Source organism: Cuculus canorus, chromosome 1 (genome assembly GCF_017976375.1).
Source record: "Cuculus canorus isolate bCucCan1 chromosome 1, bCucCan1.pri, whole genome shotgun sequence".
Taxonomy (NCBI): domain Eukaryota; kingdom Metazoa; phylum Chordata; class Aves; order Cuculiformes; family Cuculidae; genus Cuculus; species Cuculus canorus.
Window position 1 is genome coordinate 7,432,693 of NC_071401.1, and position 24,718 is coordinate 7,457,410.

The following is a 24,718-nucleotide window of genomic DNA, read 5'->3' on the forward strand; positions in this document are numbered from 1 at the left end:
CAATGGAGTGTTTCTTTGAATATACATTAAGGAAACAAGTGATGCTGCTTTCTAACAAACTAGAAAACAAAGCGGTTTGATGTATTTCAAAAGCCCACTGGATTTTGTGGACAGTGCCCTTATCAACAGCTCTCCTTGGAATCTGCTTTGCTCCCAAAGGAGTGGTGCAGGCTTTTCCTCACAGCCAGGAGGACATTGGATCAATTTTTGATGAGCAGTTTAGAAAAAACTCCATTTGTTCATGGATTTATTCCATTTGTTCATTTGTGTTGGAGCCAGCTAAAACCATCCTCAGAGCGTTGCACAACCACCTATCAGCCTGAGCAAACTGGAGCTTCAGAGCAAATTCTGGGGGTCAAATATCCAAGGTTGCCGTGTTTTGCTTCAAAAGGGAGCTCTAGCATCTTTTTTTACTCCCAATTCTTATGAAACTATTGATATGACAGCATTTGCTATTTAAATTACTGGTTTCTTTTCTGACCTCCCATTTATTTAAGAAGCAAGAGGTCTGTGTAGCCACAGCTCTGTGCCTTTTGGCATCACAAACAGCAGTGGAGGACACGGGTACTGACTCTTTCCAATGGACATCTTTGTATGGACACAGTGTTGAGGAATCAACTTTTCCTAGTGGTCTGTTCCTAGCACATGCTGTAAGTAATATTTAAGCTTTCATGAGTATTAAGACATGCAGCTAAATCTTGCCATTTGAATATTGCTTTTGCATGATTAAATGCACATATTCAAACGAATACATCACATTTAAGCTCCTGTCTCTCTGCTATACCTTATTATAAAATCAGTATTCGCTATTATTCATATATACATATGATGTGAGCCAGCAATGCACACTCGCAGCCCAGAAGGCTATCCTGGGCTGCATCAGAAGAAGCATGGCCAGCAGGTCGAGGGAGGTGATTCTCCCTCTCTACTCTGCTCTTCTAAGACCCTATCTGGAGTTTTGTGTCCAGTTTTGGAATCCTCAAGATAAGAAGGATATAGAACTGTTGAAACAGATCCAGAGGGCTACAAAGATGATCAGAGGGCTGGAGCACCTCTGCTATGAGCACAGGCTGAGAGAGTTGGGGTTGTTCAACCTGGCGAAGGCTCCGAGGAGATTTTATAACAACTTTCCAGTACCTGAAGTGGGCTGCAAGAGAGCTAGGGAGGGACTTTTTATGAGGGCATGGAGTGACAGGACAAGGGGGAATGGCTTTAAATTGGAGGGGGAAGATTTAGACTAGACATTAGGAAGAAATTTTTCACACTGAGAGTGGTGAGGGACTGGCACAGGTTGCCCAGAGAAGTTGTGGCTGCCCCATCCCTGGAGGTGTTCAAGGCCAGGTTGGATGGGTCCTTGAGCAGCCTGGTCTGGTGGGACGCATCCCTGCCCATGGCAGGGGGGGTTGGAACTGGATGATCTTTAAGGTCCCTTCCAACCCAAACTATTCTGGAATTCTATGAAATGTTGGCTGTATTCAACAGTCAAGTGATTCTTCCAAATAGAAGTTGTACAACAAAAGAAAAAACTCAGAGGGCAGAAGAAAGTTCTACCTAATAAATAAGAAATAGCAGTAAATGGGTAACTCTCTTTAAGGGGCGTGCAATAAACTGCGCTGAACTCTTAATAACATGTGGAAGGGAAGAATTCCTTTGTCTTTCTGAAATCACAGAAAAGAACCGAAAGAAATCCTTGGCTTGATACAAAGACTTACCAAATCAGATGTGAGTTTTCCCCTAAGGTCAGTTTTTGTCTTGCTACTGACTTTGACTAATTTGTAGGTTCACATTTGCAGGGCTGCTCTTCTCATGCAGGGCTCCTGTCCTTTGCATCTCTGCCACAGCAGGGAAACCACAGTTACACGTTCACAAAGATCCTCCTGTAACTTCACACTAAGGCAATGCAATGGCAGCATTTCTCATCTTTCTTTTGAGAAACTGAGACTGACAATGACATCATGTGTCTCAAAGTGATTTTCTCTGTTTTTTTAACAAGCACCACAAGCACTATCTTGCTTCTCTAATGAAGTTCATTGTTTTCCTAAAAGATGGTATAGATAGGCTAGTGCAATTTCTTAATACCATTTCAATTATCTAGATAATATGGCAATCAGAAAATACATTTTAACTTCCAAACTATTATTATGAGTTGCAAATTCACACGGCTGCTTTGCAAGCTGCAAACTACTTCTATTACACTCAGAGATTTAGTAAACAGAGATATTGGACTTCCCTCAGTAGAGCAGGGAGTATTTCCTTGCATCTACCCTTTCTTCTTTATCTTACTGTAGCAGGGGTTTTCATTTTCTATAGCATTAAATCAAAGGCTTTGGTATGAAAACGTTTGACTCGGCTTCCAATAAGCAGCAGTAACTAATAATACATAATAAAGAAAATAGTAAGCATCAAACTTAAAACCACAAACAGAAAACAGAAAACCACAGTGCAAAAAAGACAGGACAAGCCCAGCTCCTCCAGTCTCATTATCTTGGGAGACTCCCCTATCATTTGTCCAATGTCTGTCTTGTACTGGGAGCCCTAAGCTGAGCGCAGGATTCAGACACAGTCTAAAACTGATCAGTGCAGAGAATTAATAGTGAGCAGGGTACAGGTCCCTGGGATGAGGACAGTCCGTCTCATTCCATTAGCTACCTTCTCCTAATGCTTTCCAGTTGTTGCATTTACCAACCAGTATTTTTGTGTGCTTCAAATGCTAAGCAAATGTCAGCTAAAATATATTCTTTGTCAGCTGTGAACCTGAGCAGGAACTGATGCTCCATGGCGAGCTTTGCTCTATGCCAGACCTTGTGAAGGAGCTGCTTGCCACACAGATGTGCTCTGGCACTCTCCAGAGTGCTTTCCCCCGACCCAAGAAAGCCACTCCCTCATGGCAAGGCCCCATGTCTGCAGCAACTGGCCACCAACACATCAGCTAGAGGAGAGTGCTCTTTACTTCTTGTCTGTTTGTCTATTTACATCCACTGACTTCCACAAATTATTCTATCAGGACACTGGTTTCTAAAGACCTATTATGTGGTGCTACCACTATGGCATCACACTGGAACACAGAAGTTAATATCTTCCTCATTAAAATATTTTATTCACAAGCAAGTAATAAAGATGGAGGCAAATATTTAGTGACATGATTGAGTTTTAAAATATCTCAGAATAAACAGAAGCAATGCAAGCTGATTAGTTATGACAACGTCATATACTCATAGAAAAATCTTGACAGTAATTGGAACCTTCTATGGCCTTGTCTGAAATATAAAAACATACACAATACAAGGAAATTGCCCCCCTAATCATAGAACCATAGAATCATAGAATCACAGAATAGTTTGGGTTGGAAGGGACCTTAAAGATCATTTAGTTCCAACCCCCCTGCTATGGGCAGGGACATCCCACTAGATCAGGCTGCCCAATAATAATCATTTTACCATTGTATAATAAGGCATCAGGTGTGAGAACTGACCTCCCCAATTTCAGATGTCTAAATGCAGGCTGAGGAAGTTGCTGCAGCAACAAAAAGCGATGAAGAAACATAACAATTTTAGATCTATGTTGGGATAAAATAAATTTAGCTTACAGTTTTTCCTTTCTCTCCACTGACAATAAAGGACTACGGGACAACATCAGCTGTATGTCTGTCAGCCCATGTTTCGCATCCAGAGATACGTTCTTGGCCCACCACTTACGTCAAGTGATACAATTCATCTTACTTCATCTTACGTCTCTTTTACTGGGACCCAAGCAGAAATAAGTGGCATTGCTATGTTCACACAGACATTAATGCTGTTCAGCTCAGAATGGCAACTGATTAAGTTTCAGTAACTTGTTTGTGTGCTGCACCCTGTGTAAGAAAACAAGATTTGAAATGCCTCTGAGCTTAACATTAGCAAAGTGGCAGCTTAACACTTGCGCACGTGTGCTGTGACTACATGACCGGCTCACACAAATTCAGAAATGCTAACCTCAAGCAGTGTGGGTGCAATTCACTGTTTGAAGTTATCCTTACTCTCTGCATAACAATAAAGGTTCCTGCCCCAAGGTTTCATCTAAGATCAAAGTCCAACTATATTATAGGGTACATATGTTCATTTTACACACGCTTTGCCTGCTGTGGACTGCACCGTGCCACTGCAGCAGCTGAGGATATTACTACTTCCAGGTGTATACTCTGCCCATACACAGATGTTGTGTCTCCTGTAGGAAGGGCAGCAGAAAAGCATAAACGCTAGCTCTAAGCCACAGCATCTCTCCCTCTGTAGGAGAGCAGAAAAGCACATAGTTGGGGTCTTTTCAGCTGTCTAAGTGCTAAAGAACCACTCCTTCCTTCAGATAGTGTACAAAACAGACATGGCAACAGAGGGGTGAACTGGCTTCCCAAGACGACTCAGACACTCGTGGGGTAGCCTGGGAGAGAGAGTCCAGATCTATCCACTACACCACATTATCTCCCAAACTAACTATTAAATCAAAATCTCATATTTCTCATAGACAAATCTTCAAATGGGGCACACATTTATGCAGCAATGCCGATGACCAGCATCAAACACCTGACTTAAGCTGAGGGCAAAGCCATGGATATCAAGTGCAGAGCCTTGAAGACCAAGTAGGTCTCTGGTAAGTCTTAAGAGAATGAGGGGTGAAGGACGAAGAGGGAATTCTCCTCTTTTTACTCACATTTAGAACATCATATAGGTACCTAAGAGGTAAAGGGAGGGAAAGGAGGAGTAATTCTTTCCCCTACACCACGCAACAGTTACAGAGCTAACCTGAAGTGACTGTTACTGCCATTGAGGTCTCAGCTCACCAGCCAGTGAATCTACTCTTCACTTAACACAGCCTTCTCCTATCTACAGGCAGTGCTTTACACTTTAACCTCGCTATCACAGTGATCGGTGGGTGAGGGCTTATTTTCTCCAGTGACAAACAGCTGATGTTTGCCTATTTCAGACCCCCGCATAAGCAAATATTGTTCAAGTGCTGAATTTCTAAGCAAGCTGAAAAATGCATTATTTAAAAAATGATTGTGTTCCAGCATTGCGCAATATTAATATTGCTAAAGCTAATTAATGCTTACACATCTCATGCACATATATAATAATTTGATAAATCTTAACTGAACTTTTTAACAACTGTTTCCAGTTATTCCTGAATTACATCACAACAAATTTGGACCAAATGTTTCATTGGTCTCTAAATTTGTGCATATTGCTGGTTGTACATTCAGTATTTTCTTCTACATGACCAAAATTTGCACTTTTTATGAAGATCTGCTCTTCATTTGGTCTCTCCTGTTGGACAAGGTGCACCTCAGTCAGATTTCAATTGCTTTTTGAGTTTGGCAAGGCCAGCGAGACATTCATCTCTCCATTTTCTCCTGGAATCCAAGGCTTTTGGAACAACTGGAATTTTTTCAGACATTGCCTGAAACAGAAAATTTAACATGAGTGAACTTCACATTCTGAGTAAAAAGCCTCTCACCAGCATTGTTATCCTGCTTTCCTTGTGTCAGACCAAGTAACCATCCACACAAACTAATTTAGTCCATCACAAACATTAGGCCACTCACCAATTCTTGATATGGGTGACTGAAAATGAGCTACCTGTACAAGAAGAAAAGTGCTCCCACATGGAGAAGATTGGCCTCAATGTACCTACAGAAACATCAAAGCATCAGCCTCTTCTCTTGGTTTCCCCCATACAGCCGCTTCTCTTTGAGAATAACCTTTTATTAATTCGGAAAGAGGCAACCTGGCCATTTACGTGGCTAAAAATATGCTCTAAACCAAATTCCTGTGTGTGTTTAGAGATGTGATCTCTCTTCTGGCTCCTAAGAAATTTAATGAGGGATACCATGTTTATGAAGAACATTTTGTCTTAGGAGTGCCAGTTATTGAAATGAAGGGGGAAGACACTCAACAAACCCAGAATTATGATTTCTGTTGTTTATTGGAATAGGGGAGAGAGAAAGTACAGCAGTATTTGAGGACACAAATGTAAAAGTCTGAACAACTTGGCATGCAAAAATGATACTTAAAACGAAAAAAAAAAAAAAGAGGTATTTCTGAGTGCATTATCAAAGTTGTCTTATAAGTGCCAGTTAAACATATCACTGAAAGGAGAACAAGAGGTAGTAAGTTCTGGCCAGCTAGTACATAATAACAGATTTTTCTTTCAAAGTAAAAAAGCTGTTCTGAGAGTGCAGATAGAGATCACAAGGTCATCTTTGCCAAAATAGCACCTGAGGTCTTAGGTTTAAAAGGCAAAAGTTGAGAAACGGGGTAAAACCTGGACCTGCTACCAGTGACTGGCAAGTTGCAGTCATTCTAGAAAAAAAAGACAGGAGGAGGGAGAGGGGAGTAAGATAAGAAATGTTTAATGTTTTACTCTAAAGAGTAAACCCATCTTGCAAACTCAACTTTGGCATTGAAGACCAAAGGTAATAAAGAGACACAGAAACAGAAATTCAAGTGGAATCCAGCTTTCCATAAAGAAACCCAAACTGTTTCATTTCGATCAAAAGCTTCTAATAGCGAATAACTCCCCAATTATTATTGATTGTTATTATAAACAGTCTATGTTGCTTACGCATAAAAGAATCTTTTTCCTTTTTAACAAAGCTGATGTTGAAATTGTATAAATAAAACAACAAAAAAGGAACAAAAATGACAGAGAACTTCCATTTGGAAACTAATCTGACACACACTAAACAACAGTTAAATACATACACGTGTTCTTTGTGAAGCATTAAAAAAAAGCAACTATGAAATGGCAGAGTTAGGAAATAACAATACTTCAGTCAATTCCTATGATCACACAAAATAGCAAATAGAGTGAGTATAAAGAAATTATGGGGTTAGAAGTGTTGATAGAAAAACTGGGTCCCAATCCAGCATGGCACTTAAACACATCTTGTCTTTAAACATTCAAGCAACCTTACTGGACTGATCACATGCTTAACTTAAATGTGTATTCGCATGCATTACAGACCCGATCCCTAGTTTGTAAAGTATACAGAACCAAGAAAAAGAACACTCAGAAGAAAAAAGCTATGGGGTTTATGCAGGAAGTTGGAGTAGGAGGAAGACACAGAGAGAAAAGTCATGTAGGAAAGGAAGCTTTGAGATATGCACGTTACAGTAGAGGACACAGGACAGAAGTGGTAAGAAATAGTGTGGAGGATTTCATGTCAATAAACTAGAGATGTTAGCAGTTGACTCCTCTGTCTAGTAACGGTGTTACTCAGATGTCAGATCATCTTCTCTTGAAGGGTGTCGAAGTGCTTTGAAAAGGGATGTGCATTCTGCACTGATCTTCTTTAAAGTACACGCAAAAGAAATACAGACTACGGATACCTCCAACAGTAAATGGAAATGGTACAAATGTTAAAATATTATAAAAGTTAATGTTCTTCTTGTCTGAATGTCATTGCATGTATCAACTCCATATTTACCTGACTGATTTTCTGCTCAACTTCACCTGAAAATTCTGGAACTGGTCCAAAGGTGTTCAGAACAAGTCTCATACCTTGACGGTATCTTTCACAATAATTTGTAAAACCTAAAAAGAAGAGTGAAAAATTACATTTCATCAGAAATCTCTACTCAAGTTCGGTAAGGCTACCTGTGCTTAAGCACTGTCTTAAATCAGAGTCCAAAAAAAAGGTGGCTCTTATTCTTAAGACACCTAATTGTCATTAAGGAAAAATGGATTCTATCCACCACTCTTCCATTAAGGTTCACAGACAAATCACTTAGGACATGCCTTCCTTGCAAAAGCAATTAAATTTATGTATCAGCAGTCAATGCTATGTGAGGGGTGTAATACACAATCATGGATATACTCATGCTTTGTTCCTTGAGACCAGAAAGCTTCAACCAGTGTCCACCTCTCCCCTCCTTCTGTTTTGTACGTGTCAGATCAGCTGAAGCATTCCTGTTATTATTTCTATTTATTGACCTAGAGCTATCAAGGAAAATATAGCTCAGGGGGAAAGGGTCAAAGGCATGGGGGACCCAGGTGGCCTCCAGTGAATGAGAAAGGCTTAAGGAGGAACAGACGGGTCTTGCAGATCAACACCTTGTATTGCAAATGTGGTTAGTGACCGGGATTTCACTTTTATGACCTCAGGATGCTCTTTGACAGCTGAACACCGCTGAGGGCAGATGGGATCCATCCAACAAAGTGGACAAAAAGAATCTTTGCTAAAAACCCAGCCAATCTGGTGAGAAAAGCTTTATATTTGCAACACTGGAAAAGTGAGATTGTGACCTGTAGTCAAGTAAGGGGCATATGGGGTGGAAAGGAAAGAGTGCAGGGCAACAGGTACAAGAGAAACCTCCATAAAGTACAAAAAAGGCAGGAGTGCAGCTCTAGTGTCTGTGTGTAAAGGCGTGCAGTCTGCAAAACAAGGAGGGGAAATGAAAGCTCCACGTGTGGTCACACAAGTACAACATTGTCGGTGCAACTGAGCTGTGGTGGGGATGGCACACCTGGAGTGCTGCAGTGGAGTGATACACAATTCAGGAAAGACAAGCACGAAAGACAAGGAAGGTGTGTGCTAGTCTCTGTAAAGCAGCAGCTCAGAGGTATGGAGCTGTTTCAACGGATCAATGACTGGCAGGGTGAGAGCCTGTGGGTCAGCATCAGTGGAGAGGCCAGCAAAGGACAGCATCCTCCAAGAGCAAGAACAGTCCATTCTGATATTCAGGAATATAAGTAAATGCATCAAGAGATTGGCTTGGATGAGCTCCGGTGCCAAACGGCAGCATACAGGAGGGACAGGCTGTAAAGGAGAAATTTAAAAACACTGTCTAGGCATGCAGGGACCATGTCAGGAAAGCCAAAGCTTAGCTCCAGTTGAGACTTGCAGTGATGTCAAGGGCAAGAAGAAGAACTTCTACTGTTACATTAGTAAGAGAAAGCTGAACAAGGAAAGTGTGGGCCTGCTACTGAATGGGTGGGTGATTTACTGACAGGAGAAACAGGTAAAGCAGAGTTACTCATTGCTTTCTTTGCTTCAGTCTTCATTGACAAGGTCTCCAAGTGCCTCTGCGCTTAGAGGCAGGGCTGAAGGAGGAGAAGAGCTATCAGCAGTAGATGATGATCCAGTCAGTGACTATCTGCAAGAACCCACCTGAGACCATGGGATGAGACAGACTGTATCCAAGGATATCAGAAAAATGGGCCATGCCCTTGCAAGGCTGCTTTATACTGTATTTTAAAAATCATGCCAATCAATGCATCAATGTCATCATTTGAGATCTCCAGATGACTAAAGGCAAATATTGCATCCTTTTTCAGAAAAGCTCAAAAGAACAATCTAGGGTACTACAAGCCAATCAATCTCACTTCTGTCCCAAGAAAATCAAAGAACAAGTCCACTTGAAACAAATTCCTCGGCAGAAGAATAAGAAGAAAGTGATTGTGACAGTCAGCATGTAGTCACCAATGGGTATGCTGTGGTGTAAATCATGTCTGACTGACCTTGTTGCTTTCTGTGATAAAATCATTTGATTTGTGGAAAATAGGAAAGTAGTGGATATTATTTACCTCAGATTCAGAAGGGCATTTGACACCGCCTCCCATGATCTTCTTTAATCAAAGTTTAGGACATTAAGGGCAGCAAGCTGAACACGAACCAACAGCGTGCCCTGGCAGCACAGAGGGCCAACAACATCCAGGGCTGTGTTAACAGCAAAGCCAGAAGATTGAAAGAAGTCATTAACCCTCTTTATTTAGCACTCATTAGACTGCATTCAGAACACTGCATTCAGTTTGGGATCCCCCAAAACAAGGAAGACATTGACAAAACCGAGCAACTTCAACAGGAGCTACAAAAATAGTGGGGGATGGAGCACTCGCCTTCTAAGGACAGCCTGGAGAAGAGATGGCTTTTGGGGGGGATCTAACAGCAGATCCCCTATGCCTATGGTAACTGAGCAGACAAAGTTGGGCTCTTTACAGTTGTTGCATGGCAGGAGTGCAAGACACAACAGGCACAATTTGAAATGAGAGGTTCAGACTGAACACTCAAGCACTGGCACAGGTTGACAACAGATGTCACGTAGTCTCCATCTCTGGCAGTTTTCAAGACTGGATGAAACCCTGAGCAGCTTGGTCTGACCTCAGAGCTGACCCTGCTGTGAACATCTTAAAAAACATGTGGTCAGAGAACCTAAGAACCAGCAAACTGGTAATAATGGGTAAACTGGCAGTCAAGTAGGTCTTGGCTGAATTACGGAGAGGTCCAGCTTCCATGAGCTCCAGTAGGAATCTCAAAAAAATTATTGTTGAGGTAGAAGAGAGGAAATAGAATGATAAGCGCACCAAAAAGAGGAATTGGTCATTTAGACAGATGTATACATCTGGTAGACTTTTAGTACTATAAACTACCACATAATTAAGAAAGGATAAGCAGCCTTTCCCACTGTACATCAACAAGAAGTCATGAGCTGCACCACAACAGTAAATGAGCAATGCTTGTCCAGCAGTAAGCAAGCCAATATAAGTAAGAATGTGATTATCCTGATGAACACCCTAGATCTGAGAAAGGAAGTTCTGGATATCCAGTAAAATCTTGAGACAATCTCCCTTTTGTGAGAACCAGAGAGACTGAAGAAATTGTGTTCTTAACTCTCTTTTGGTTAGCTAATTATCAATGCAGAGAGGAGAAATTTGCAGAAGACAAAAGTAAGCAGCTACGGTCACCAACTCTTCCATGAAAACTCAGGAGATCATACAGACCAAGAAGCATGAAACTGAACTGCTCATGGTCTTATCCACCCACAAAATGCTGGAAATGTAAGTGGGGTGGCCTGACTACTACAGAAAAGAATGCAACTCAAGTCATGAGTCCTTAAGCAGTCTCTTTCCCGAACACCTTGAAGATAGTTCCCTGGAATGCAATTCTGTGTGATATCAAAACCATAGAAGTTACACATGTCAAACCCTAAATGGCTGAGGTTGAAAAGTGGATGAAGAAACGGAAACCTCTGACTACTAGCAACTATGAATCATAAACTACAACACTTACAATGTTCAACATGCCTGAAATTGCTGAAGTATGGGTTTTCCAAAAAGGCCTTTGAGGTCAGGAAAGAGTATGGAGAACACCCTTGTTTCTGGACCAAAGACAGAAGAACTTCCAAAGGACAAATGCTCAAGGAAGTATTGTATTTCATTTAAGAAATTAGCAGTCTTAACTCACGACGACCATCAGATAAACAACTGAAAGGACAGTGGGAGAACACATCCGCTGCACGACAGCAATATGGATGTATTCAACGCTCTTAAGAAATGGACTAGAAACATTTTCCTGATCAGAAGGAAGGAGGCTGTGAGAAAAACAGCAGCCTTGATAAGTACCTTGAACCTATATTTGGTTCCAAGAGTGTGTCAATCAGCATTTAGTCAGCCTGTTTCCTTGTTTTACCTGCTCATGGAACATGTGTGTTCCTAGAACACACTCGGGCATGTTCTGGCCTTCTCCAACATAAAAACGGAGGTCAGCTGGTCATACAGGTATATCAGTGCTCTAATTATGTGGAAATTTAGTATTTTGCTCATTTTTTTTGCTCAACACAAAGCCAGAAACATCCAAATTGCCTAGCGGGCTCAAAACATCACTGGCAGGAAGTGAGGTTGCATTACTGTGGGATGTGGAACAGGCTGCAATATGATTCTATCTCTTCACTGAGGAAATAACTAGAGACCATCCTCCTCCATAAACACTCTGGAAAGAACCACTGGTTATCAAGTTTACCTACTATACCCTGTCATTAGCATAAGTGCTTGCCTGTTACATCTTAACAGCTGGGCTCACAGACTTTGGCACCTGAAACCAACAAAGATCAACCTACAGGGCATATGCTATCTACATGAGAATTCTTGGGAACTCAAGACAATTCTGAACAAGACTCAAGCACCAAACACAAGATGATGATATTTACATTTCACCTCGTTCACATGAGCTTTTTCTTCTAACAATGAAGAGTCTGAGCAGAAAGCTTGGCCCACATCATCCAATATCATAGAAAGTTCCCACATGTAGAAGTAGAAATGACTGAGGCTGATAAGTGCAGAAATAGGTGGACTTGGGTACCGCTTGCTAATTCACAGGTGCTGGCAGCAGCTGTTGCCAGCTGGACAATCACAAAATCAAATACAGCAATTCAGTCAAATACGGCAGTTAAAGCAAATCCACGTGAGCAACTGGCGACAGAAGAATGGTAAACAGAGCAGTGCCAGCTACCAGTTATTCTGGTGCTTATTCAGCTAACACAGGTCTACGACACCTAGACCAATGCTGAATAGTTTGGGTTTAGTACTTTTCCAAAAGTCAAAGGGAACCTCTCCACCACCTGATAAGCTTGTGTAATAATACCATAGATCTGAGTAGTTTTGGTTCTGGTACAGTCAGAAGAAGGTAGAAGAGAAGACTGCATGCCAGAAATCTTCTTCACGATCCTCAGTCTAAAGAGACAATATCTTGGGAAAGCTGAATGCTTGGATGTGGCTGATCCATTGACCTGGTGAATGTGAACTCCTGAGCTGGATATGGCCTTCAAAGCTCACTCAGCCAGCTAGTCCTGGAAATTGAGTTCCTACTGGGAGCTCACCTACAGACTCAATGAATCAGCATAATTTATGGGTGGGTGTAGCTCACCAATGCAACAGACACATGCCAAGTGCTGGTTGAGCAATACAATTCACTCACTGCATGCAGTATATGAATGAAAAGAAGCCTTATGCAAAGTCGGCAAAATAAGAAAAGGTGAAAAAAACCCCTACATGCCTAGAGAAGAGCAGCAGCATTAGTATAGATGATCTCAACATCGTGGCTGAAGCAGCAACATGCAGGCATGTATGCCGCATGCCAAGCATAGGGTGGACACTGCAAAGTCTTTAAAGTCTCAAATGAAGGAAATACATCAAAGGTTTGAAAATACACATCATCTCACCCAAAGATTAAAAAGACATAATAACTTCAAAATAGCTAACTCAAGGCAGCACTCCCAGTCTAAAATGTCAGTGCAGTCTAGTGCAATCTTTAACTTGGTTTAAGAAATCAAGATCAAGCCCATGCTACCAGCTTCAAGAAGGTACTTGAGCAATGGGGAATAGTGCTGGAAAAATTACTTTGCTTTTCAACTGTAAACTCAAAACTGGCAAATATTTGACTTCAGACCTTTAGGCTTAGGAGTCCTTTGGTTCAAAGGTCAGGGCTATCGCAAAGGTGGATAAGAGCACTTGACTGGAGCATAGGGACAAGAAGATGGAAAACAAATACGACAGAATTCCTTTAACTTTAATCCTTGTTGATACTGCCCAGGGAGTGGATTAAGCTGGAAGAATTAGCATCTGTAAACATTATGAGACAGACAGGGCAGCACCTAGAAGATGGAGACACAGGAAGGAGACGGCAAATGGAGCTGTTAAAAACAATCACCATCTCTCCTTGCATCCAGTTGTTGTGCCTACACTGTGCCCCACTGTCTCCAACTGGAGAAAATCAACTCACAGCACAGGAATGATGACAGCTTCCTCTTGTCTATGTGGTTTGTTGGTTCCCTGTCTAAAACACATCTTCCTTGCACATTCACCTCATCAATGTTGGAGGGAAGGGACTGTGGGAGAAGGGAGATGTTGCAGCAGGCACCTGAGAATCATAGAACGGTTTAGGTTGGAAGAGACCTCAAAGCTCATCCAATTCCAGCCCCCCTGCTATGGGCAGAGACACCTCCCACTGGACCAGGATGCTCAAGGCCCCATCCAACCTGGCCCTGAACATATTCACAGCTTCCCTGGACAACCTGTGCCACCCTCCTTGTGAAGAATTTCTTCCTAAAGTCTAATCTGAATCTTCCCCTTCCAGTTTAAAGCCACTCCTCCTGGTCCTGTCACTACAGTTTCTGCTTCAGAAACTGTCAGCCTCTGGCCTGGACAGGCGCACACTCTCCTGTGTTGAAAACTGGTTGGATGGCCGGGCCCAGAGAGTGGTGGTCAATGGAGTTAACTCCAGCTGGAGGCCAGTTACAAGTGGGGTTCACCAGGGCTCAGTACTGGGTCCAGCCCTGTTCAATGTGTTTATCAATGACCTGGATGAAGGCATTGAGTGCACCCTCAGCAAGTTTGCAGATGACACTAAGCTGTGTGGAAGTGTGGATCTGCTGGAGGGTAGGGAGGCTCTGCAAAGGGATCTGAACAGGCTGGACTGCTGGGCCGAGGCCAATGGCATGAGGTTTAACAAGGCCAAATGCCGGGTCCTGCACTTGGGGCACAACAACCCTATGCAGTGCTACAGACTGGGGGAAGAGTGGCTGGAGAGCTGCACGGAAGAGAAGGACCTGGGGGTAATGGTTGACAGCCGACTGAACATGAGCCAGCAGTGTGTCCAGGTGGCCAAGAAGGCCAACGGCATCTTGGCTTGTATCAGAAATGGGGTTACCAGCAGGTCCAGGGAGGTTATTCTCCCTCTGTACTCAACACTGGTGAGACCGCACCTCAAATACTGTGTTCAGTTCTGGACCCCTCACCACAAGAAGGATGTTGAGGCTCTGGAGCGTGTCCAGAGAAGAGCAACGAAGCTGGTGAGGGGGCTGGAGAACAAGTCTTACGAGGAGCGGCTGAGAGAGCTGGGGTTGTTTAGCCTGGAGAAGAGGAGGCTGAGGGGAGACCTTATTACTCTCTACAAGTACCTGAAAGGATGTTGTGGAGAGGAGGGAGCTGGCCTCTTCTCCCAAGTGACAGGGGACAGGACAAGGGGGAATGGCCTGAAGCTCCGCCAGGGGAGGTTCAGGTTGGATATCTGAAAAAAATTCTTCACAGAAAGAGTCATTGGGCACTGGAACAGGCTGCCCAGGGAGGTGGTCGAGTCGCCTTCCCTGGAGGTGTTTAAGGAACGGGTGGATGAAGTGCTGAGGGACATGGTTTATGGAGTGTTAGGAATGGTTGGACTCGATGATCCAGTGGGTCCTTTCTAACCTGGTGATTCTGTGATTCTGTGATACATGCCCTTATCAAAAGTCCCTCCCCAGCTTTCCTGTAAGCCCCCTTCAGGTACCGGAAGGCTGCTCTAAGGTCTTGGAGCCTTCTCTTCTCCAGGCTGAACAATCCCAACTCTCTCAGCCTGGGCTCATAGCAGAGGTGCTCCACCCCTCTGATCATCTTTGCAGCCCTCCTCCGGATCTTTCATGTGTCATGGAGAAGCATGAACACAGAACAGAAATTCTTCTAGGGGAGGTAGGAGTTTACTGAATCTTCCTTCCACCATGTGTGATTATGACGGAGAGTGGAAGAAGAGGAATGAGTAACAAAATGCTTTAAGGAGTAGTGGATACATATAGAGGTGAAAAGCGGGATACTCTTATCTTCCTTGAAGGTTCCAAACCCGCTCAGCATTTCTGACTTGTACAGCATAGTTATAGGAACATATGAGGGCATTGATCCAAGGCTCTTCAGCTGCCCATACATATCTAGGAAACACAAGGCTCTTTATACCACCATCAAAGGAAGAGTAAGCTACTGCTTATTAGGTTCAGTGAGAGCCCAGGAAGATTCCAAAATAGTTAATGAACTGCCTCATAAGAATTTGTTAACATAAATACACTTCAGGTCTGCGGGTCCTTACCTGAAGGACTTGCACTGAAGCGGTGCAAACACGGGTATCAGTGAATTGCCTCTAGTTGCTTCATCAGCATGAACAGGGCATTGCTGAAGGAAAAGGAACTCAAGACCTGCATTTAGCGTAGAAGCACACATAAAATGCTTCACTGCCCTAAGGAGACCTCTTCACAAAGGAGGTTCATAACTTAAAAGCAATGCGAGTCATACGAAAAAAGAAGGGAAAACATGACAGTATAAAATGTAGTACATTCATGCGTTATAGTATGTGAGCATCTTCAACTATTTTAGCTTCTTCTATGCTAGGTCTCATTCCTTCCTCTTCGTAAGGCAGACAGCAGGCACGAGGGCTGAAGGATGCAAGCAAACTTGGTAAACCAGTCTGGCAAGAACACTACACATGCGGCAAAACAAGGAAGACACTGAGATATTTGTCAGAAAAACAAGAGACAGGAGTTAGTGTTACTGGCAAGGACAGGGAATAAGCCTGTTAATACTCACGATACTGAGTATTAACTTGATGACTTTGATGAGCAGCATAATAAGATGCAGCAATGACTCAAAAAGAGTAGGCGAGATGGTCAAGCCACTGATGTAATAGCATCAACGATTTGAAAGGATTGGGGTGGGGTTGCTTTTAGCAGGTAAAACCTAAGAGGAAGCTGCACTTGGCAAGACTGATGAAAAACATGAATGAGAACAGAAAAGAAGGGGCATATTGCAGGACCGTCATGGAGGAATCTGTCACAGTTAGGTTATGTTCAGAGAAAAAAAAAAAAAGTCCCAATCTCTTCGTTTTGCTGATAGACAGATTACATGTCTAGACGTTACAGCTCCAAGGGGAACTTTCTTCAACAGGGATGCGTTTGAGCACACATACACGCTTTTGGTTAAGGTGTGAATTCACGGGCCACTTGCTACTCTACATTAATTCTCATATTAATTCACTTAGACTGTAGTTGCATGAATATTTTCAACTACCCTAAGACAGTGGTAGCATCAAAATAAGTTTTATTAGGACTGCTGTAAGCTGGATCAAGGAATTAAACTGAGTTAATACGAACCACTTTGTTTGTTAGATCAGTTTGAAATCGAGGATTAATTCCTCAGTCTGAGCCGCTTGGAGACCATAAAAGTTTTTTCATTAGCATAAGGGGGGAAGATACACCAAGATGCGTTCTTTAGGACACATCTATAATGACTTGGGCAATAAAGCCCAATTAAGAATTCCTGCACAGTCACATGTTCCTTTCAGAAGGTGGAGGGAACCACTTGCCACCAAAAAGTACACAGAAGGAAACTGGTGCACAGCAGCTGTTATGTTGAAAAAGTCACATCTTTGCTTACTGCACAAAACTTTTTAATACAGAAAAGCCACACAGCCAGATAGAGGTGAACAGCATCTCTAGGAGGACTTAAAAACTGCTTTCTTCAGCCTACTGGCAAGTGAATTGAATGTGTGTAAATGCATATGAAGTAATTGGTGGGTTTATGAAAAAAGGTTTTGTATGATTATGTACTACTGAGATGAAATATCACAGTGGTACCCTCATACAAGTACTCATGATTTAAGCTGATATATTTTATTATCCTAAAACATAACACGTGGGCTGGACAGAAACAGAAGCAACCTTCCTCTGTTACTACCTTAATTTAGAGATCCTCACATCTTCTGCTTACTAGCTTGTAGTACAAAAGCTCTTAAACTGGGTTAAAGCTTGGTTTGCTCCCTATATGGCAGCATTAAAGCAGCAGCAATAGCAATGAAAATAATCTCTGCTTCTGAACCAGCCAGCATGCCCATCTACAGTATTTGTTAAAAACACGCTTGACTATGTTTTGCCTAGCCAGACAGGAAAAATTTCCTTCGTTTCAACTACAGCTTGTGAATCCTACCCCTCTTTCCCATTTTATGTTTTGAGCTTTTCATACAGCACATCATTCTGCTCCTATCATCCAAAACCAATCCATTCAGCAGGTGCTTCCATGAGGAGCAAACATTCCCACATCTAGTAACAGAAACATATCTAGTAACAGAAACATATCTAGTAACAGAAACGTAACTTTGACTATGAAGACTCATTTCTAGTTTATAGCATATTTGCGCTTATATTATAGGGACCATACATCAGCTCCAATTTTGACATAAGTGTGTGATCCTGGAACAGTGTTTTTATAAATGCAGGGGAGAAAATAGAAACAAAGATCCTTCAACCTCTCCCATCCAGCTCTTCTGCTAATATTAGCAGTGTAGATGCAAATTACAGTTCACCAAATAAAGTAACTGATCTAAGACAGCCAATTGTGAGACATATACAAAGAACTTCTGCTGCAAACGTGAAATATTGTATATGACAGTAAACAAGTAAAATTACTCCAGTGAAATCTACTGATGCTCCTTGTAAAAGGCTTAACTGCATTTGTTGTAATGCTGCCGTGTGAAATCATAAGATGACAGAGTCAAAAGGCAGAGCTTACTGAAACTGAAAGCAACATTAATTTTATTTACTGCAACCAAAAATCAATGTTATAATATTATGCAATTTGGATGTGCTTTTTACTCTGCCAAAGGGGTTTCCTTCCTGTCTGTTGCAATTCAGTTCTCAAACTGGTGTTGCTGCTTCTGCTCCTTTCAGTGACTTGATGCTGTCATTTTATTCCATGTTCAAGGTTGATGGCTCACTGCCATATATTAAAAATTCTTAATATTCATGCATGAATAAACTCATAATCTGAAGTGGCCTGGATAATAGCTTTTGATAGGACCATTGACGAATATGGAGGAAAGGACATAAAAACTAACACAGGAAAGCTGGCTTTAGCACATAAGAAGTTCATGGGAACATAAGAAGTTCATGGGAAGGTCTTGATGTATGCATCCCACAGGGAAAGATGTAACACTGATCATTGGAATAATATTCTTTATTCAAAACCAAACGAAAATATCACATCACCCTTACCAAAAAAAGAAAAGGCTTCACCATTTTCCGCAATCTCTCACAAATAACACTACATTTCTCTCTCATGCCTTCTGCATCCCCACTGTCCTTCCTTACTGATTAACAGAGAGTTTAAGACTGTGGGTAATTAATACCTTATGGCTATAAAGAATGGCAGCTGCTATGAAGCTGGTGAAGCTGCTAGACAGGCTAACAGGACAGAGAGGGGGTTCATAGACACTACTACTACAATGCATCAGAGTGGGGTGTCCTGGGCAATCAAGAGGACATCCACGCTAATTCCATATTACGTGACGCAATACTGGGCAACCAAAGAGAAGTTTGCACTAGTGCAGAACTATGACCATGAGCCATCATGTGTCCCAACACCAGCAATTTTGATTTAAACTGTCTCCAAGGAAAGCAACAGCCTGAGTCAGCCTGGCTGCATGTAAACAGGAGCAGCTCTGGACTTGGAGACAATGCATCTGCAAGACTGGGAGTGAAGCGATACTTCTCATGATCCAAGTTAGTGAACAAGCCAATAAAGTGCTTTTGTGTAAATGGTCTGGTCTACAAGTACACCTACTATGTCAGCTTAGGGTTATTTTTGAGAATGTTATAGAAAGTTAAAATAACAATTATAGTTTGGGTTTGCATTTTGCAAGCCCACCACAAGACTACTCTTCCATTTTATCAGTTTCCTGGATTATATGTCATAATTTTTCTTCCTCTCATCTGGAATACTAAAATTCCTAGCAGAAGGTAGTATTAAATCTAGATATTAAAATTCCTAGCAGAAGGTAGTATTAAATCTAGAAGCTGGATAATCTCTGCCATGAACAAGGAACCTACCAGTTGCATGTGTTACCTAAAACCAGTTTAAGATGGGAAATGTCAGAAATTATTTTTATAACAAGGACTACTTCCTGATGGGAGGAAGGAAGCTAAACTGGATCATGATGGAACATGAAATGCCAAAGGACACTCCAAGGAAAAGCATCAAAACCAACCCAGATGACTTCTACGATTCCATTCATCTCAAGTAAACATTGTTTTACAATTAAGGACTCTAAAACATGAACTTCAAAAATTATTCACAAGTATGATGTGATCTCTAAAAAGGATTAATTTTTTTTTTTCATTAACAAGCATTTTATTTTGATTTTATGTTTTAGTAGAGGCAGTTCAGCATGTTATTCTAACAGAAGATCCTGTGCATGAATTGCTTCTGCAAAGGATGGCACAGCAGCTCAGTGCAGTGGTGGGGACAGGACTGGACAACCCTGGCCTACAGGATTCCAGGAAGATTGCTGTGCTTAAGGCTAGTACTACGTGCATCTGTTCTGTTCTATGTAAAGAATGTATATGGTTTATATTAAGTAAGTCTAAAATCACTACACAGGACTGGAATCTACCAGATATTAATAAATCAGAAGAGAGAAACTTTTATGAAGGTACCTTTATTTAGAGAACGGACGCTTTTTTTCTAACAATGCACAAAAGCAAATACTTTGTGACATTTAATTTACTGATCTACAAACAAACTGACAAGCTGAAAGACCGGCGGAAGATCCACAATTCCACATTCATGTCAAAATTGCTTAGTCAGCCTTAGGAGACAAGTTTCTGACCAGTAACTAACCAGCAAATAGACATAAAATAACTTCTCTAACTGTGCACTGATATTTTATCATCTTGGTTTCTTATTTTTATTTTATTATTGTATTATTAGGCATTGCAGCCATGACTAAAAGATGCAGTAATGGAGCAGGGGCCTACCACGTCACGGACCATACAAAACCAAAATAAAGACATAGCCCATAGTATAAAAAGCTAAAAATGTATTTAGTTGATCTTTACGTTTTGAAGTTTTTATGTTTTATTACATTCATTGCTCACACCTTTGTAACACTGATTCATAATATTTTATTATTTTATGCAATTCACTTTATTTAGCTGAGATTCATGTATACTATTCCAAAAACATCTAAAAATCTGTCTTGATTATGCAAGACAGATGTCAAACTGTTACTTGACTGCTTTGACAAGTCCACTTTATACACACAGTATTTTGCGGACAGAAGCAATTTTACTTCATTTGAGATTTAAGCCAGCTTAAAGCAAGCAATCTCCAGTGATATTTACATCGAGCCTTTGCTACAAATTCTGGAGGGAACAAAAAAAAAGAGCACTCATTTACGGAAAGTGAATTTCTGTTGACATTGGATTATTTAATGAACCTTTTCAACACTTTCTTTTCCTGACATTCGGACAATCCTGAAGTATGGGTACAGCAATGTTTACAGAGCACCGAGACAAATCTTGGGAAAAATTAAGTACACAGCTAGCGTTTCAATGACTTGTTGTCTTTCATTTCATCACTTAAAACTGAATAGTCAACATCCATTTCCTTCCATCTGACCTCAACTTTTACATAAATCTTCCTTTTCTTATCATTACAGTAAAGAAAGATGAGTCATAATTGTAGCAATCCTAACCTGGATTTTTATATAACATTTCCAGAGCCCTGTGCAATGTAATATAATGTTCATAATTTTAATACTACTTACCTTCTGCATTAAGATGCATAGTTTCCAGGGGTCCAATAAACGCATATCGCATTCCCAGTCCATCAGACATCACAAGGTCTAGATCAGTAGGAGATATTACTCCCTCCTAAGTAGCAAAAGTAGAACGGGAAGGAAGATTTGTGGATGTTTGGTTTTAATGCAAAATAGCCCGCTTTTTTAATTTAATTAAAAAATTAAAGTACTAATAAAAACCAAGGCTAGAAACAGCAGTTAGCTTGCAAACAGAAACACAACTGTTTGCCAGAAATGTCCATCTATTATGCAAGCCTTCCTGTGATTCAGTATAAACACTCCATCACTTCTCTAAGTTTGCTGTACTTCATAACCCAAATACATTTTGATATATTTTGACAGTATTTTATTTTTAAATTTATAAGTTAATAATTTTCCATACAACATGTACTATTTGTACACACCAGCTTGCCTGATACTTATTACTTACAATAATTCATGTACAAAATCTAAATTGAGCTGTTTATGTTAACCAATATAATTTTTCTCAGAAACTGAGAATCAGAGAACACAGAACAACTGCAACAGTCTCAACAGCACACGACCAGAAGAGTTGTATCAAATCCAAGTACTATACCAGCTCTTTAAACACAGGAGTTGGACTAAATCTTACATATCCCTTCATATTCTCTTAGGTCTGGATTTTTTGGCAGCCGCAATTGGCAAAACAGGGGTGCAGCAGTGGATACTGTTCCTGAGGCCACCTGCAAAAAAGACTGGGACCAAACACGCAGGCAATGCAGCTGCCACTCCCTCCTACAAAACTCACTGAACATTCGACCTATCCAGCCTCAACCTGCCCAGGTGCTCAAGTTCATTGCCAGCCTCACATCTCAGAGCTTGGCCAGGATACAGAGCATGCAAAATGAAACATTTCTCCTGTTAAAAGTTGAGCACTGCTGTTCCGCCCACATGGTAGCACTTGCATGAAAGCCAACATCTCCATCAGGTTACGGCAAGCACAGAAGGCTTGTAAAAAGAAAAAAATTGAGTTACATTTCATTACCTTAACCGATTTACTTGAGAAGAAAAATATTTATTATATGAGGTTTGTTTTTCACCTACTAGAGAGATAGGAATTAACTAAGACCTGTTCTAACCACTTTCATCAGATAAAGCTTGGCTTCAAGAACTTGTCTTCATTCCCAGAGACATAAAAACATTTCCTTCTGGTTAAGAAGGTGGAAGAGAGGCTGAACCACTTCTAATTTGTCTTCTCACCCTAACCTGAGATGCTCTCCCCACTCAGTATCTCTTTCTTCACAAGCCCCTTTGGACTGCAGAATACAAGTAGGTATACACATCTGCTTGGCCAAAGACCTATCTTTTTCTGTTAAATTTCTCTTTCACAGGGCCCAGTCTGAATGCTTCTTCGTATCACACAGTGATCAGCTAGAGTTACGGCACGCAGGACAGCTCTCTCTACTGCTGCAGGCAGTGCCATCTGAGCTAGACATCTTGACTCCCTTTATAATCGCTAGGGAGAAAAAAACAAATCAGCATCCTAAAGCAGGCATCTAGAATAGGTAAGATTAGTAGTGTCCTACAAGGGCCTAGTTCTTCTCACTGACTGAAAGAAGACTAAACAGCTTGGATGTCAATACCTACATTGTAGAAATCCCATCTTAAGTGAGCTGAATCCCACCCACAGTGTCTTCCTGTGTTCATCAACTGCATCATTGACTGCTACTTTAAAAGAGTTACAAGCCAAGGACCAGCGCAACTCCTAAAGCCGGCCACAGACATCGAGTGTCATCACCTGAGGCTTAAAGAGAGCCTTTTATAAGAATCAACCTCAAGTCTCCATCTGTTAGAAGCATTGCTCCTTTCAAAAGAAAGCCTGGCTGAACGCCTGTTGCAGGTAGCTTTTAAACTCTACCTTGAAAAGCGAACAATAATGTAATTATTAAGATCTATCTACCATATATGGAACATGCAGCTCTGGTAATAATGCAATTAGACATAAAATAGCAGGGATAAGGAAGCATTACTTTCTTGAACTTCAAGGTAAGGCATCAGCATGGTAAAATAACTCCTCTAGAGGCAGACAGGAAGGTCTGCATAAACACAGGACTAAATGGAAACCTAGACAGCGTCCAGACCACACACCAGCATCAGTGCGATCAACCCAGGCATCATGTGTTTTGTGAAAGTTTTTTGTTCCTCTGACACAGCAACACAACTTCTCTGAACGACATCAGCAAAGTCAACAAAAGCGCTCTTCTGTTGGGACTGCTTCATCCAAACAATGAGTTATGCTGGTAAAGCTGTGCTTGATGAGTGGGGTTTTATTTTTATCCTGGTTGACATGGATTTGTGACAAAAGATTAACCACAAGTTCCAGACAAGCCTATGAACCACAGCAGCAGTTAAAAACTGTAAACATAATATTAAAGAGTTAACAGGCTCTTGAAACACTTTGGAATCATGGCACATTAATTTTCAAATTAAAAACTGATTTATTTCTCTTGATACCATAGTCCCCAGCTTTGGTACTGACACTTGAAGACTAGGTTGCCTCAGAATTGGCAGATGAGTGCTTTGTTCTTGTCCTTTTGCTAAAGCTTTAATTTTACAGTTACAGCTGCTAAAAGGTAAGAATTGCTGCTACCAGAAGGAAAACACGACACATCCCCCCTAGCTGAGGGATATATTATCCTACGCAAGCGAGGTCGGTTTCTCCTTGTCACAGAGACCTTTCTTAAAGAAAAGCCTTTTACTTTTTCTCTTCAGAAATTAAAAACACATAAATGAAAGACAAGTTAAACCAGGGAATAACCCTACTCCCACTTATGTTAAGGAGACTGTAAGTCAGTGGAATGATTCAGCAGGGTGGGTGCAAGGTCAGCAAGGTTTCTTCCACAAGGATCGGTGTTTATGCTAAGTAGTAAACAAGAAAAAGTTCCAACCCAGTTTCATTAAGTCTAGGTGTGAAACAATCTTCTCAAGGGATTTTTCATCCTGTTCATCCTGGGTAACCCTTCTTGTGAGCCCTTGTCAGAGGGAAGAGGAAGTGTGTCAGAGCTCACCAGAAGCTTTCACAGCTAGAGAATTAAGAATATATACATTTATTAAAATAAATTCCAGCAAAATCCTCAGTCACCCCAATAGCCGGTCAAACTTCAAGATCTAAACCTGCTCAGAATCCTCCACACTTCTTATGACAACATTTACACACCACAATCTCATCTCCCTGGAGATTTTAATCTCCTGTGATGGCACAGTATTGTCCTAATGCTCCTCTGGTATTTTATTAGTGCTTCTCGCTATGCAGGGACCTTTTTCTCCTTTCTAAAAGCCTATAGCAGTTCTGCAATCTCCACCTTTAGGCCCTGACCCAACCTGCTCGTTTTTAATCAACAGTCTTTACATCTGTGAGTCACATCCACATCGCAACTCCTGTCACCGACTTGGTTTGTCATCATATCAAATATGACATGGCCAAAAAAACAATCTTTCTTTTTCTCATACTACCAATTCAACATGTTCTCCTGCTCCCTCCAGTCTGTCCATTGAGTTATTCTGGACACCACTCCTACCTGG

The 24,718-nt window shown here is 41.3% G+C and overlaps 1 protein-coding gene across 1 annotated transcript in view; it reads right to left on the reverse strand.

Annotated features, from left to right (window-relative positions):
- Positions 1-2,400: 2,400 nt before the first annotated feature.
- Positions 2,401-24,718, reverse strand: part of CRYL1 (crystallin lambda 1) — a 64,690-nt gene continuing 42,372 nt past the window's right edge. Inside the window, exons 6-8 of the mRNA XM_054078281.1 lie at positions 21,143-21,248; positions 7,460-7,566; positions 2,401-5,430 (exon numbers count right to left, since the gene is read on the reverse strand). Of these exons, the coding sequence (XP_053934256.1) occupies positions 5,317-5,430; positions 7,460-7,566; positions 21,143-21,248 (327 nt within the window). The 3' untranslated portion in view covers positions 2,401-5,316. The remainder of the gene's footprint in view (positions 5,431-7,459; positions 7,567-21,142; positions 21,249-24,718) is intronic.